General features: G+C 43.2%; 1 protein-coding gene across 1 annotated transcript in view; it reads right to left on the bottom strand.

Annotated features, from left to right (window-relative positions):
- The window catches only part of cacna1ba (calcium channel, voltage-dependent, N type, alpha 1B subunit, a), a gene marked incomplete at both ends in the record, with an annotated part of 136995 nt that overhangs the window by 43527 nt on the left and 78466 nt on the right, over nucleotides 1-15002 (bottom strand). The window contains 3 exons of the mRNA XM_079160508.1: nucleotides 59-79; nucleotides 4162-4268; nucleotides 4798-4857. Of these exons, the coding sequence (XP_079016634.1) occupies nucleotides 59-79; nucleotides 4162-4268; nucleotides 4798-4857 (188 nt within the window). The remainder of the gene's footprint in view (nucleotides 1-58; nucleotides 80-4161; nucleotides 4269-4797; nucleotides 4858-15002) is intronic.

Here is a 15002-nt window from a genome sequence, read left to right as displayed (position 1 = left end):
TTGGGGAAAGGAAGTAGGGTGAGGTTTGGGAATAGGGTGGCATAGGGAGGTTCCCCACCTGGTCACACCTTGCTGCGATCTACTTGGGGGGAAAACAGTGGTAAAACAAGGTACAGCACATTTATGGATGCTTCACACACCAACACAATAAAGCATGTTTGCATCAAATGAAAAAAACATAGATTCTACTGTCTAAGAGATGTAAGATTTGATGTACTTTGGTTGGTAAAAGACAACTGGATGGGTAAGGCTCCACAATGGATTAAATTCAATTCAGCAGGTGTGAATGAGCCTGTTATTTTTGGAAGTAGCCTATCACTGACGTAACACACAAACCAAAACTGCTGGGAGTCACTTGCTCAGTTCTTGTTCAGTTATTTACACACAGGTACAACTTATCAGTCTCAACCAAAGCATCAAATCAAAAGAGCAAATGCCAACAAAATAGGTCTCTTGGGAGATTTTCTAAATAATAGTATTATAATCATAATAAAACAAATACAAATTTCATCCAAACTTTGAAAACCAGGTTATCACTGGCATCTAAAACCAAAATGAAGAACAGTATTGCAGTTTGCAGCATCAAATGTGAAATGCAGCAAAAAGCTTCAGACTGAACTTAACACTTGGTGAGATGACAGATTGGGCTTTGATGGGAAGCTGTGATTGGTTGTGCATGTAGACATGCATGAGTGAGTGACGCCGTACATCAAACGGGACTTTCTATCTGTCATAACAGCCTCTGCAAATCATTTGTTTGCTTTTGATGTATTTAACCTGCTGAAGCGTCAGATATGTGGGACTTAATGTGTGAGAACAAGATAGAATCAAAGCTGTGGAGATCCAATGTGTTCAATATCAAATAAATGAATCAGACATTATGAAATAAATATCACAGGTAAATACAGACAAATATTTAATATAATCATGAAATTGAAAACATACATTTTCAAAACTCAGCTCATGACATTGCGACACTGTATTTCATCCTGCTTCTTTTCACAATCACAGAGATTACTGCAGGTCAATTTATATAAATGACATTATTTTAAAACACAACTTTTCATAACAAAGTCACTGTCTGCCAATTAAGACAGAGGGCAGAACCAGTTCTGTGAGTTGCTGTTGCTTCGGTCTGAATGAGCCTACAGCCAATCATCATAACTCTGCCCTTTGTGTCACGACTGACGAACAAAGACTGTGTCGTGAAAAGTGTCATTATGATATTAAATGGAGCTGTGGGTGTCCCCGCCCCCCCTCCTCTTAGGAGGCTTTGCCTTCGCGAGGCAGTCATTGTAAATAACAAGTGTTCTTAATGACCCGCCTGGTTAAATAAAGGCTGAATAAAAAAAGGAAATACAGTGTTTGCTAAGCCCCACCCTTCCTCAATTACTGTTACTGCTACGGCTGTAAGTTCTTGTTTGGCAAATATTTAGTTTACAGTGATGATGGCTGCAGAATTAACACTCAATTCTTAGTAAAAATATGAATTGATTCCAGCTGAAATGTTTTATTTCCTCAGCCTGTACCCAGCTAGCTAATCATGCTAAAGTTGCTCCGTAAATCGGTTGAAACGCTGTTTAATGTTTAAACTTTAAACTTTTTAATGTTTCACACTAATTCATTTTAAAATCAACATATTGTAAAAGGGTCTATATGCTACATACACGATACTATGCTGAGATTGGGGTTAAAGCTACATGTTGATGATGATCCATCCTTGAGACAAATATGTATATTTAAATAACATGTTTTAACTTTTAACATTAAAAGTGACAGGCACTTATAGGGCAAAGTCGTACTATCTCGGCTGATGTCGGCTGGGGTTGCTGAAGTGAGAACTTTCAGACAGAGCTGCTAACCTTACCACAGCAGCACCAGGACCAGCCTCCACACATTGGGGATATACTACACAGTGGATGGGCCTGTTTTAAATGTAACCTGTAAACCCACAAACTAATGTAGTAAGTTAATGATATGATAGGGGACTACATAGTAAGCTAGTTCTATTACTTCATAATATCGATCTATTTGATATTGGACATTGTGTCTCCATATTATATAGGTTGTATATGAGTTTCTCTGATGATGTGTTTAACCAAACCATGAATTCAGTATTTATCCCCATCAACAGTATGATGCTGAGTCTGACAGATAAAGGTTGAGTAGGTTAAGTAGGGCAATGTAAAGCAAACTGCATGTGAATGGAAATGATGTGACAGTATGGTCATCTGGCAGTCTTTAAACAGCTCTAACAGCTTATCTAATGCGCATGCTTTGAACACAGAGAAGACGGATACCCCGGAAACCTACTCATGGCCTCCAGCAGCAGATGACTTGTTACTTTAGGGAGCTTCTGGTGAATTTATGACAGATAATATGAAATTGATGGTATCACTACAGTCTGAGCAGAGCTGTGGCAGGGCAAAGTGCTGCTGGAAACACCTCCCATCAGAGGCTCGGGGGAGATTAAGGTGATGAACACTCAGGTGACGTCCTCTATAGCAGAGGAGAGTTTTAGCCAAGCACATGATCAAGTACAGGAAGATCTCGACGGGATGGGAGTGTGTTCCAGGCACAACAGTGCACACCGTGACAAACAAGCAATCTTACTTCATATTCTGAATGTCTTACAGGCTTTTCAAGGAAACATACACCTTAACAGCTGAAGGTGATGCATCTTGTACTTTTGAACTGACTTTGCTGTTACAATTATTACTTTGCACTAATAATTATAATAAATGATGGTGATGAAGAAATCCAGTGAATGTGAGGTGTGTGTGTTGTGTTTTGGGAAAACAAAGTATATTTCTGTCTCAGAAAGATTTTTTTTCATCCCAATAAATTACATCTTGAGCACAGAAGGGATGATTGTTTGGTTGCATTTTTCTTTGTTTGTAATTTCTCTACAAAATTAAACTTATGCATGTGCAGAGAGGTCACATGAATGCTTTAAATGTCCAATTATAAAGCTGTAGTCCTCTTCCTATGACATGCCTTTAAAGAAAGCCTGGATACAGTTCAAGAAGTAAGAATATGGGAGGAAATGACATGTCAAGGCAACGGAGGTGTTAGTACGTATGTTTTCTCACATACATACACATAATGACACAGACAGGCAAGATGAGGGAGGTAGAGGAGGCATTACCCCATGAAGCTCCTTCAATTGGAACAAAGCACAGAAACAGAGAGAGGATCATGTCAATAAACAAACACACTTATTGCTCTTTCAGAATTTCATCAGCGTTCTCGTTCCGACTCTCGTCTGCTTCTGTTACAAGATTTGTGTTCTGCTGCCATTCTCCTGCTCGTTTGAGCAGACTAAGAGGAAAAAGCTGTGGCAGTAAAGGTCAAACTGGGCTGTTGAGTTATTAGCTTGCTCTACGTATATGACAGCCTTCATCCGTAAAACAACTTAGAACAGTAACAAAGGATTTCATCACTTTTATACACATCGGAAACAACAGTGCAAGAAAAAAAAGAATGGTGTAATGGTTAAAAATAGTTGAATTGCTGAATTACAAATATAATGCAACAACTGAAGTGTCTGAAGTAAAAGTACCATGTTAATGACCATGTACTATGATTCTAGCTCAGGGCCTTCCAACACTTTCATCCTAGTGGACCCGTACAAATGCACTTCCAACCCGGGATGAGTGCATGAGTTCCATAAGAAAGGCAGTGTTCCCCACTGGCCTCGGGTTAAAGGAGTAAACGCAACCTTTTGTCCTTCCAGGTGTTTGGGTAAATTAGAGGCACAGATACAGATTTACAGATACAAATCACTCTGCATTGATTTGTGCATTGACATTTGTTTGTGGATCCTTATGAGACTGTTTAACTGCCTCTACAGTCATGTCGGCGACGCCCCCCAGCCCATCTTGAAACACACCACCCGTCTCGTTAACCATGCATTGTGGGTGAGACCTGTTGGGGAATTGTGACGTCGTTGTTGCACAATAAAAATCCAGAAGCAGAGGAGAAAACTGAGCAGATGTTTCATGAGCACACAGAAGCAGCCTGGATGTGTGCTTTTTTTGTGTTTCTGCCACCACAGTCCACATTACATGTTGTTCAGTATATATACAGTACACCACCACTAACCATCAGGATGAACTCTTAACAAAGTTATGATAAAAAGGTAGGAGTTTTTGAACTTACGAAAATGCAAAAGCCACCAGCGCCCCACTGACCACTATGAAGTCCAGAATGTTCCACAGGTCTCTGAAGTAGGCTCCAGGATGAAGCAAAAGGCCAAGGTCCACCATCTAAACCAAAGACACCATTATGTCCTTTTATTTGGTATTTTCTTTATGGTACTTTATGCTGTTTAATTCTGTGCTATTTCTAATTAACTTCCTTTGGATATAGAACTATGTTATTACAATAGACTCAGTGAGTCTACTATATCATATGTTTTGTGATTATTATTGTTGCCCCTAAAGTACCTATATGGTTAATGATGTAATAAATAATACGTTCATTATTTCAGGAAATCCTTTTACATTTGATTTACAAAATGAAGTGGATAGTAAATACAAAGGGAGATTAGTGCAGCCTGGTACCCTGAGAACATTGGTCACAGCGAGGTGAGGTCCTGGCACTGGCCGCCTGAATGTCTTTTACACATTCATCACTTAAGTACTTTCAGTAGGTCGACGTTGTAATGAGTCAGCAACTTAATTCTGATCAATTGTAGTCAAATACATTGCCATCACAGTTTAACTGAGCGAGGAAAGTGCAGCGAAGACAATGAAGTCATTCGTGTTTTGAATGTGTATTTTCCGACATGCTTACCTTGATCACCATTTCAAACGTGAAGACACCTGTGAAGGCGTAGTCCAGATATCTGAGCACCTGCAAAAGAGAGACTCAGTCAGCGCTGACACAGACACACAAATGGAGAGACAGTTATCCTGAAATATCATCATTGATATCATATCGGTCTGTAGGTTTGTTTTAGGCACTGCATGACGATGTGGTCCATAACTTACTAAGGGAATATGTAGTATCCATGCTCTGGTAACACTTTATAATAACTACACACTATGAAGCATTAGTTAAGTATGAGTAAACACTTAATTCATCCTTTATAAAGCATTGTTCCTACATTAACACTCATTAGTATGCAAATGTGAGATAAATGGATTTTTGGACTAACTAATGTTATATTTTAAGGTGTGTTACAGTTCAAACGGCCAGCGATGTTATATTTTAATGTGTGTTATAGTTTAAACGGCCAGCAGGTGTCGCCATCTCACCACTAGGGGGTTGTCTGCGCATGATATTCTGGTCCTTGTGGTAAAGAAGCGGTGAAGAAGAACGAAAAAGAACGTTGTACCGTAGCATTAGCCAAGGCGCGAATAAAACACTTTTGTTAAAAACGCTATTCAAGGTGTCTGCTACCGTTCTTTGGTGCGCCCGTCATCAGACACTGACGGGTGGGCAACATATCCTGGCTGGCTCGCCAAGACGAACCTAGAACAACAGTTAGCTAACTGCCGTGTCATCATGGAACTTGAGGCGCTTCTGGACAGAGCCAGCTCAATTCTGACCAAACTACACTGGGATCAGGTAGTACAAGTCTGCACACACCTAAACTGTATTGAGGAAGATGACGAGACCATAAATGATAGGAGTCGACGAACACTTGTTAAACTAGTGGAGAAGAAACTGGATGCTATTGAACAGGATGAGGATGGGGATGAAGCATGTCAGTGTTGACTCCGCCAAACTCATCAGGTGGTGTGTTTCCTGTGTCCTGCGTCTCTGTCTGTGCTGCTTGTCCAATTTACCAGAATGCAGATGATAATTTTTTTCTGGAGGGGTAAGAGTTCTGGAGCCATAGGCTATTACCTTCAGCTTGCCTTCCCTCTGCTGGTACAACACCGCTCCGAGGCCCTCTTGTGATGCATCAGTGTGGAGGACGAATGGTTGGTTGAAGTCAGGGTAACTGAGTACTGGTGGGCTGGACAGCTTGTCGACTAGCTGGCCCACTACTTGGCAATGTTCCTCAGTCCATGTCACATGTGTCCCACTAGGCAACTGTCCCTGTTTCCCTCTTTTCTGTGTTGTTTTTCTTTTGAGGACTTTGGTATTAGGAGGAGGATCGGTGCCACTTGGAGGGGCTGCTAACAGGTCATACAATGGCTTAGCCAGGCGTGAAAAGTCCTGTATGTAAGACCTGTAGTAGGAGAGAAACCCTAGCAACTGTCTTACCTCTCCAACAGTAGTAGGACATTTCTCCTTTAAGGCCTGCACCGGGGCTATTTCTGCAGGATCCATTGTGTATCCCTCCTTAGACACGATCTTCCCCAGAAATCTTACATTGTGTCTGAATAGTTCACATTTCTTTGCTGTGAGCTTGATGCCGTGTTGTTGGTACCGCCTCAGAACCATCTGTATGTGGTTGACATGATCCTGAAAAGATTTACTGTGGACTAGATTATCATCTAGATATGGCTGGCAGATCTCATCCCGTAGTCCCCATAGACACTCCTCCATACTCCTTTGAAATTCAGCCGGTGCTGAACTCAATCCAAATGGGATTCGTATCCACTGGTACAAGCCCCATGGAGTTATAAAGGCTGTGAGAGGCTGGCTCTCTTCATCTAGAAACCCTTGGTGGTATGCCTTGCCCTGATCTAACACTGAAAACCAGGAACTCCCACTGAGACTATCTAGCATATCCTGTATCCTTGGGATGGGATGTCTGTCTGGCACTGACTTACGATTTAGTTCTCTGTAATCGCAGCATAATCTCAAGCTACCATCTTTTTTTCTGACACAGACAATTGGTGAGGAGTAGGGTGACTTTGATTTTGTGATCCAGCCCCTGTTGATGAGGTCTTGCAGGTACTCCTTCACTTCCTGGTGAACCGGTTTTGGAACACTGATATAAGTCTTTTGGACAGGAGTCTGATCCTTTAAGGTGATGTGCATTTTCAGTGTTGGAATACAGCCAACGTCCATATCATCTTTTGAAAAGGCATTACACTCCTCTCTCAGCATTCGTTTTGCAATAGCCTGCTGCTCGCTGGTCAGGTGATCCAGTGCTAGAGGTGGGTCCCATGCTTTGCTGTCACTCTGGGCTGGACATGGTGTGTCAGTGTTGACTCCGCCAAACTCATCAGGTGGTGTGTTTCCTGTGTCCTGCGTCTCTGTCTGTGCTGCTTGTCCCTGTGTTACAGTTCAAACGGCCAGCGATGTTATATTTTAATGTGTGTTATAGTTTAAACGGCCAGCAGGTGTCGCCATCTCACCACTAGGGGGTTGTCTGCGCATGATATTCTGGTCCTTGTGGTAAAGAAGCGGTGAAGAAGAACGAAAAAGAACGTTGTACCGTAGCATTAGCCAAGGCGCGAATAAAACACTTTTGTTAAAAACGCTATTCAAGGTGTCTGCTACCGTTCTTTGGTGCGCCCGTCATCAGACACTGACGGGTGGGCAACATATCTTGGCGAGCCAGCCAGGAGAAAGGTGTCTTCAAGCAGAATCTCCAGCAGTGAGAGGAAGATCTTTCTCCCAAGACGAACCTAGAACAACAGTTAGCTAACTGCCGTGTCATCATGGAACTTGAGGCGCTTCTGGACAGAGCCAGCTCAATTCTGACCAAACTACACTGGGATCAGGTAGTACAAGTCTGCACACACCTAAACTGTATTGAGGAAGATGACGAGACCATAAATGATAGGAGTCGACGAACACTTGTTAAACTAGTGGAGAAGAAACTGGATGCTATTGAACAGGATGAGGATGGGGATGAAGCATGTCAGATTATCCAAGATCTTTTAGCCTTCATGGGAGCAATGGTTGACGGGAGTGGTGTGGAAACAGAGCAGGAACGTCTCCGCTTACGAGAGATAAAGGGGAAGTACGTTGAGCTGCAGAAGTCCCAAGAACTGTCCCGTAAGCTCCTAGAGGAGGAAATTAAAGCTCTCAGTAATAAACTGCATATAACCGACCCCACTGTGAATGAGCTTATCCAGTCCCCTCAACAATCCAAAATTCCTGAAGTAACCATTCGAAGAGAGTTCCGTATAAGTGGGCAAATTGGCGAGGGAGGACAGCGCGACAAATTGTCATATACCAACCTGGTACACCAGATAGACGGAGGACTTCGGAGAGGTCATGGTGAATCAGATATCATTGAAGCAGTCATAAAAGCCATTAGCCCAGGGCTGAAACTGCGGGATATGCTTGAAATAAAAACTGATCTGACTCTCTCAAAGCTTAAGACTATTCTAAAGGGGCACTATAATGAGGAAGATACATCAGACCTGTACCAGAGACTCATTAGCATAGTTCAGGAACCGAAGGAATCAGCTCAAAACTTCCTGTTCAGGGCGATAGAACTCAAAGACAGGCTGCTGTTTGCATCAAAAGAAAATGAGTCGGGGGAGCAATATAGCCCTGATTTGATAAGTAAGAAATTCTTGAGGTCCGTGGGCACAGGGCTGTTGAGTGATAACATTAAATTCCAGATAAAGCCTTTCCTGGACGACCCAACAGTCAGTGATGAGATGCTCATTGAAAGAGTAAATGAGGCAGCAAGTCTTGAGGCAGAGAGACTCAACAAACTCAAGAAATCCACTGTCAAGTCAGCCCGTGTAAATGAGCTACATGCTAGTGTTTCAGGGGAGGCAGCGAGCAGCCAACATAGCTCTTCTCCAGACCCAACTGCACAGGCTGGGAGGAACAGCCGAGACCAGAAAGAAAAGCCTCCGACAACCCGCCACACATCAGACACTGAGATCCATTCAATCGTGAGGGAACTGAAAACTGAAATGGCAGAGATGAAAAAGATGGTATTGGCTTCCATGAGTACATACACAAACAGGAGACAGACAATGGGAGAGAGAGGGGCTCGGAAGAGAGGCTGCAGGACCTGCCAGGACAAAGGTGAAGGAGAAAGCTGCAACCACTGCTTCAAGTGTGGCCAGGCTGGACATGTGTCTCGTGGGTGCAGGGCTCCTTACCAGTCTCAGGGAAACGGGAGAGGGTTGCTGTCGAGGGACCCACAGTAACCCAACAAAAACCATCACAGTCCCGATGTTGCCAGAACTGCCTACAAGAGGAGGACCAGGTAAAAATACTACAAAAATGTAAGGGGTGTTCAGTCACATTATACTGCTCAAAAGAATGTCAGAGAAACCACTGGGAAAAGCACAAGCCTCTCTGTGTGGCAATAAGTCAAGTCGAGAAAAGGGTAACTGAGGAGGAAGAAAGAAAACACAAATTACCAGATATGTGTAAGGTGAACTACCTCTCAGCCAAACAGAAAAGGAGACTGATTAAACTGATAGGAAGACGGAATATGGTGAAATGTAGCTTTGACAACATACCTGTGACAGCACTCTGGGACACGGGGGCACAGGCAACAGTGATAAATGATGCCTGGAGAGGTAAACACCTCCCTCACAGCATAATTCGTCAGATTGATGAACTTATTGGACCAGATCCACTAAATGGGGTTGCAGCCAATCAGACAGAAATACCATTTATTGGGTGGATACCGGTAGAGTTCAAACTGAACTCGGAGGTTTCAAATCACAGTATGTTGGTACCAGTGCTTGTGTCCAGCAACCCGAAGGTAGCTGAGGATCCCATCATAGGCTTCAATGTGATAGAGGAAATGATAAATACACAAATAAAACAGCTGGGAGTGACAACAGATGACTGTGTTGCACAAATAGTTAGTGGGGCCTTTGGCATTGACTCCAGTGCTGCTGAGACCTTCATACAATTAATGCACACCTACCAGTCAGATAATGAGGAAGTGATCGTGAAAACGGGCAAGCATAGAATAGTCCTCCTTCCTGGAGAATCAACCACAGTGAGGTGCCGCTCGCACACACAGACTGACGAAGACACAGTGATGTTGTTTTGCCCTGACACAAAAACCAGTCTGCCAGAAGGGGTACATATACAGGAAGTGCTATTCACCAAGCGAAAGGGGAATTGTACCACTATTCCAGTCCCTATAGTTAACAGCACTAAACACAGTGTCGCACTGAGCCCACGCACAAACTTAGGGCACATTGAAATGGTGAAGGCAGTTTACCCAGCAGCAGTGCAGCCCGTCATGGAGGGACAAGCAGCACAGACAGAGACGCAGGACACAGGAAACACACCACCTGATGAGTTTGGCGGAGTCAACACTGACACACCATGTCCAGCCCAGAGTGACAGCAAAGCATGGGACCCACCTCTAGCACTGGATCACCTGACCAGCGAGCAGCAGGCTATTGCAAAACGAATGCTGAGAGAGGAGTGTAATGCCTTTTCAAAAGATGATATGGACGTTGGCTGTATTCCAACACTGAAAATGCACATCACCTTAAAGGATCAGACTCCTGTCCAAAAGACTTATATCAGTGTTCCAAAACCGGTTCACCAGGAAGTGAAGGAGTACCTGCAAGACCTCATCAACAGGGGCTGGATCACAAAATCAAAGTCACCCTACTCCTCACCAATTGTCTGTGTCAGAAAAAAAGATGGTAGCTTGAGATTATGCTGCGATTACAGAGAACTAAATCGTAAGTCAGTGCCAGACAGACATCCCATCCCAAGGATACAGGATATGCTAGATAGTCTCAGTGGGAGTTCCTGGTTTTCAGTGTTAGATCAGGGCAAGGCATACCACCAAGGGTTTCTAGATGAAGAGAGCCAGCCTCTCACAGCCTTTATAACTCCATGGGGCTTGTACCAGTGGATACGAATCCCATTTGGATTGAGTTCAGCACCGGCTGAATTTCAAAGGAGTATGGAGGAGTGTCTATGGGGACTACGGGATGAGATCTGCCAGCCATATCTAGATGATAATCTAGTCCACAGTAAATCTTTTCAGGATCATGTCAACCACATACAGATGGTTCTGAGGCGGTACCAACAACACGGCATCAAGCTCACAGCAAAGAAATGTGAACTATTCAGACACAATGTAAGATTTCTGGGGAAGATCGTGTCTAAGGAGGGATACACAATGGATCCTGCAGAAATAGCCCCGGTGCAGGCCTTAAAGGAGAAATGTCCTACTACTGTTGGAGAGGTAAGACAGTTGCTAGGGTTTCTCTCCTACTACAGGTCTTACATACAGGACTTTTCACGCCTGGCTAAGCCATTGTATGACCTGTTAGCAGCCCCTCCAAGTGGCACCGATCCTCCTCCTAATACCAAAGTCCTCAAAAGAAAAACAACACAGAAAAGAGGGAAACAGGGACAGTTGCCTAGTGGGACACATGTGACATGGACTGAGGAACATTGCCAAGTAGTGGGCCAGCTAGTCGACAAGCTGTCCAGCCCACCAGTACTCAGTTACCCTGACTTCAACCAACCATTCGTCCTCCACACTGATGCATCACAAGAGGGCCTCGGAGCGGTGTTGTACCAGCAGAGGGAAGGCAAGCTGAAGGTAATAGCCTATGGCTCCAGAACTCTTACCCCTCCAGAAAAAAATTATCATCTGCATTCTGGTAAATTAGAGTTTCTGGCACTAAAGTGGGCTATTTGTGAGCGCTTTAGGGACTATCTGTTCCATACTCCTTCCTTTGTTGTGTATACTGACAATAATCCGCTCACATACATACTGTCAACTGCAAAGTTAAATGCCACAGGGCAGAGATGGGTAGCCGAGTTAGCGGATTTCAATTTTACTATAAAGTACAGACCAGGTAAAGCAAATGCGGATGCAGATGGCTTGTCTAGAATGCCTATGTATTTTGAGAGGTACATAAGTCAGTGCACAGAGTCAGTCAGTCAGGAAACAGTGAGTGCCACTAAGCAGGGTATCCTGGTGCAGCAGGAGGAGCCAGCACCGTTGTTGAGCTCAGTCTCATTCAGTACACTTCAAGAACAGGCAGATACAGACAGGTTGGTCAGCACAGTACAGCCAATATCCAAAGACAAAATACGAGATGCACAACAAAAAGACCCGGTTATAGGCAAAGTATTGGACTACAAAATGAAAAATGAAAGGCCAAGTCCCAATGTCCTAAGGAAGGAAAGCCCTGAGCTGAGAAACCTGGTTAGGGAATGGAGTAAACTGGAGATCAAGGCAGATGGAATTTTGCATAGGAGGAGTCAGTCTAGATGTCAGCTAGTACTCCCCAAGATCTACCATCCTCTCGTTCTGAAAGAGCTTCACAAGGAGATGGGTCACTTGGGCACAGAAAGGACAGTTAATCTGATCAGAGACCGTTTCTTTTGGCCAAAAATGCAGCGTGACGTTGAGCACTTCGTGACAAATGTGTGTGAATGCCTCAAGAAGAGGAAACCAAACCGAACAGCACGAGCTCCGATGATGAGTATCAAAACCACTCACCCATTTGAGTTAGTCTCAGTGGACTTCCTACACCTGGAAAAGTCTAAAGGGGGGTATGAATATATTCTGGTGGTTATAGACCATTATACACGCTTTGCCCAAGCCTACGCAACTACCAACAAATCAGCAAAAACTGTGGCTGACAAACTATTTAACGATTTTGCTATGAAATTTGGGTTTCCTGGAAAAATCCATCATGACATGGGCAGGGAATTTGAGAACCAGTTACTGCACCGTCTAAAAGAACTCTGTGGTATCAAGGGATCACACACCACTCCTTATCACCCACAAGGGAACGGACAGACTGAAAGATTCAACAGAACACTTCTCTCCATGTTAAGAACACTGACAGAGGAACAGAAAACTGACTGGAAAAGCTATCTTCCTAAAGTCCTGCATGCTTACAATTGCACCTCGAGCGATGCAACAGGCTACTCTCCATTCTTCTTGTTATTTGGCAGGACACCCCGGCTTCCAGTGGACATCCTTTTTGGAATCGAAAGGGAGGACCAGCCAGGCTCATATCAGGCATATGTGGAGAAATGGAGAAAGAGGATGACAGAGGCCTATGAGATAGCATCTAAACATGCAGGCAGGTCAGCCGACAGAGGAAAAAAACAATATGACAAAAGAATCTATGGTCCGGATTTACAAGTGGGCAGCCGAGTCCTAGTGAGGAATACAACAGAGAGAGGAGGGCCGGGAAAGCTCCGATCATACTGGGAGAATGATGTCTACATCATCAGAGGACGTAAAGGGGATGACAGTCCTGTGTTTGAGGTCGAATCTGAGAGTGGGAAAAGTAGGACAAAAGTCCTCCACAGAAATCTATTGTTGCCATGTGACTTCCTGCCTGTAGCTGAAAACACAAAACCAAAAACATTCCAAAGCACAGAGCAAGTAAGGACAAGAAACAATAATGGAATCGGTCAGGAACTCAGAACACAGCACATCCAGCAAACAGACACTGATGAAGAATCAGATGAAGAGTTTCCAACAGGAGTACTCTCTTGGTCATCCGCAGAACAGGAAGATTCGCTGGCACTCAATCCGACAGCACCGGAATTCTATCCCCAGGACACATCTGACGTGTCAGATGGACACCACTCGCTCCATGGAGCTCATGAGGAACAGGATGACAACCCAGCTACGGACAGGGCAGAACTGGATTTTATAGACAACAAGGATGACATTGGGAATCCAGGAGAAAGTGTGGACTCTGACATTGAGATGCTGGAGGAAACCGAACAGATAGCAGGATATCCCAAAAGAGAAAGGAGACGACCACAGACACTGACATACGACAAACTTGGTCAGCCTAATTTCACACAGAGAACAGTGTCCACCAGAGAAATAGCCGTGAACAGCTACTGGCGGCCTTGGTAGTGGAAATAAATTGGTACAGTTCATTGACTGAGAAAGAGACTCGTACCATTTGAAACGATACATAAGGTGGCTGGTGGCCTGGGAAGAGCAAAGCACACAATCCGTTGGCTGAAGTGTGTCAGGGCGTTTGAATATGAAGTGGGTATGAGGACTGTCAGAGAGAGAAACCCACCCAGGTACAAGGACTAATAGAATGGTAATGATGTGAAATAGGGGTAATGGGTATGTGAAGTGACAAAGTCAGGGGCAGTCATGATCACAGTGCACAGTGGTTATGGTGCTAAAGGAAAAAATGTCATACCCTTTATGTTAAAGAACGTGCTGCCCAATCATTGTAATACCACTCTATGTATGTACACAAAAGGTTACCAGTGTAGTTAAATGTCGAGACGACATTTGTTCAAGTGGGGGAGAGTGTGAGATAAATGGATTTTTGGACTAACTAATGTTATATTTTAAGGTGTGTTACAGTTCAAACGGCCAGCGATGTTATATTTTAATGTGTGTTATAGTTTAAACGGCCAGCAGGTGTCGCCATCTCACCACTAGGGGGTTGTCTGCGCATGATATTCTGGTCCTTGTGGTAAAGAAGCGGTGAAGAAGAACGAAAAAGAACGTTGTACCGTAGCATTAGCCAAGGCGCGAATAAAACACTTTTGTTAAAAACGCTATTCAAGGTGTCTGCTACCGTTCTTTGGTGCGCCCGTCATCAGACACTGACGGGTGGGCAACACAAACAGTTATAAATGTTTTATTCTTGATTAATAAGCTTGTCTATTATGTGTTTCATGATTGTGTTTTCATACTTCATCATGAATTGCAGTGTTAATACATGTTTATAAAGCATGTATTAACATAGTTCCTAACCATTAGTGCATATCTAAATCATTATATATATAAATGGATGAATAATGTACATCTAAATACGTTCTTAATCATTTACTAACACTTTATAAAGGATGTTATTAATCATCTACAACTCCTCAATAATTGGTTTGTAATATATATAATACTTCATTTACAAATGGGGAATCCATCATTTATAAAGTATGAAAACACAATCATGAAACACATAATAGACAAGCTTATTAATCAAGAATAAAACATTTAAATCTGTTATGAATAGCATACTAATGAGTGTCAATGTAGGAACAATGCTTTATAAAGGATGAATTAAGTGTTTACTCATACTTAACTAATGCTTCATAGTGTGTAGTTATTATAAAGTGACGCTCTTGTCGTGAATATCATAATATTTGACTATTAATGAATATTAATTGTAATGTGCATGAAG

Source organism: Pholis gunnellus (assembly GCF_910591455.1).
Source record: "Pholis gunnellus genome assembly, chromosome: 6".
In the NCBI taxonomy this organism is placed as follows: Eukaryota; Metazoa; Chordata; class Actinopteri; order Perciformes; family Pholidae; genus Pholis; species Pholis gunnellus.
Note: the sequence above shows the minus strand (reverse complement) of the source record. Positions and strands in the feature narration are given on the sequence as shown.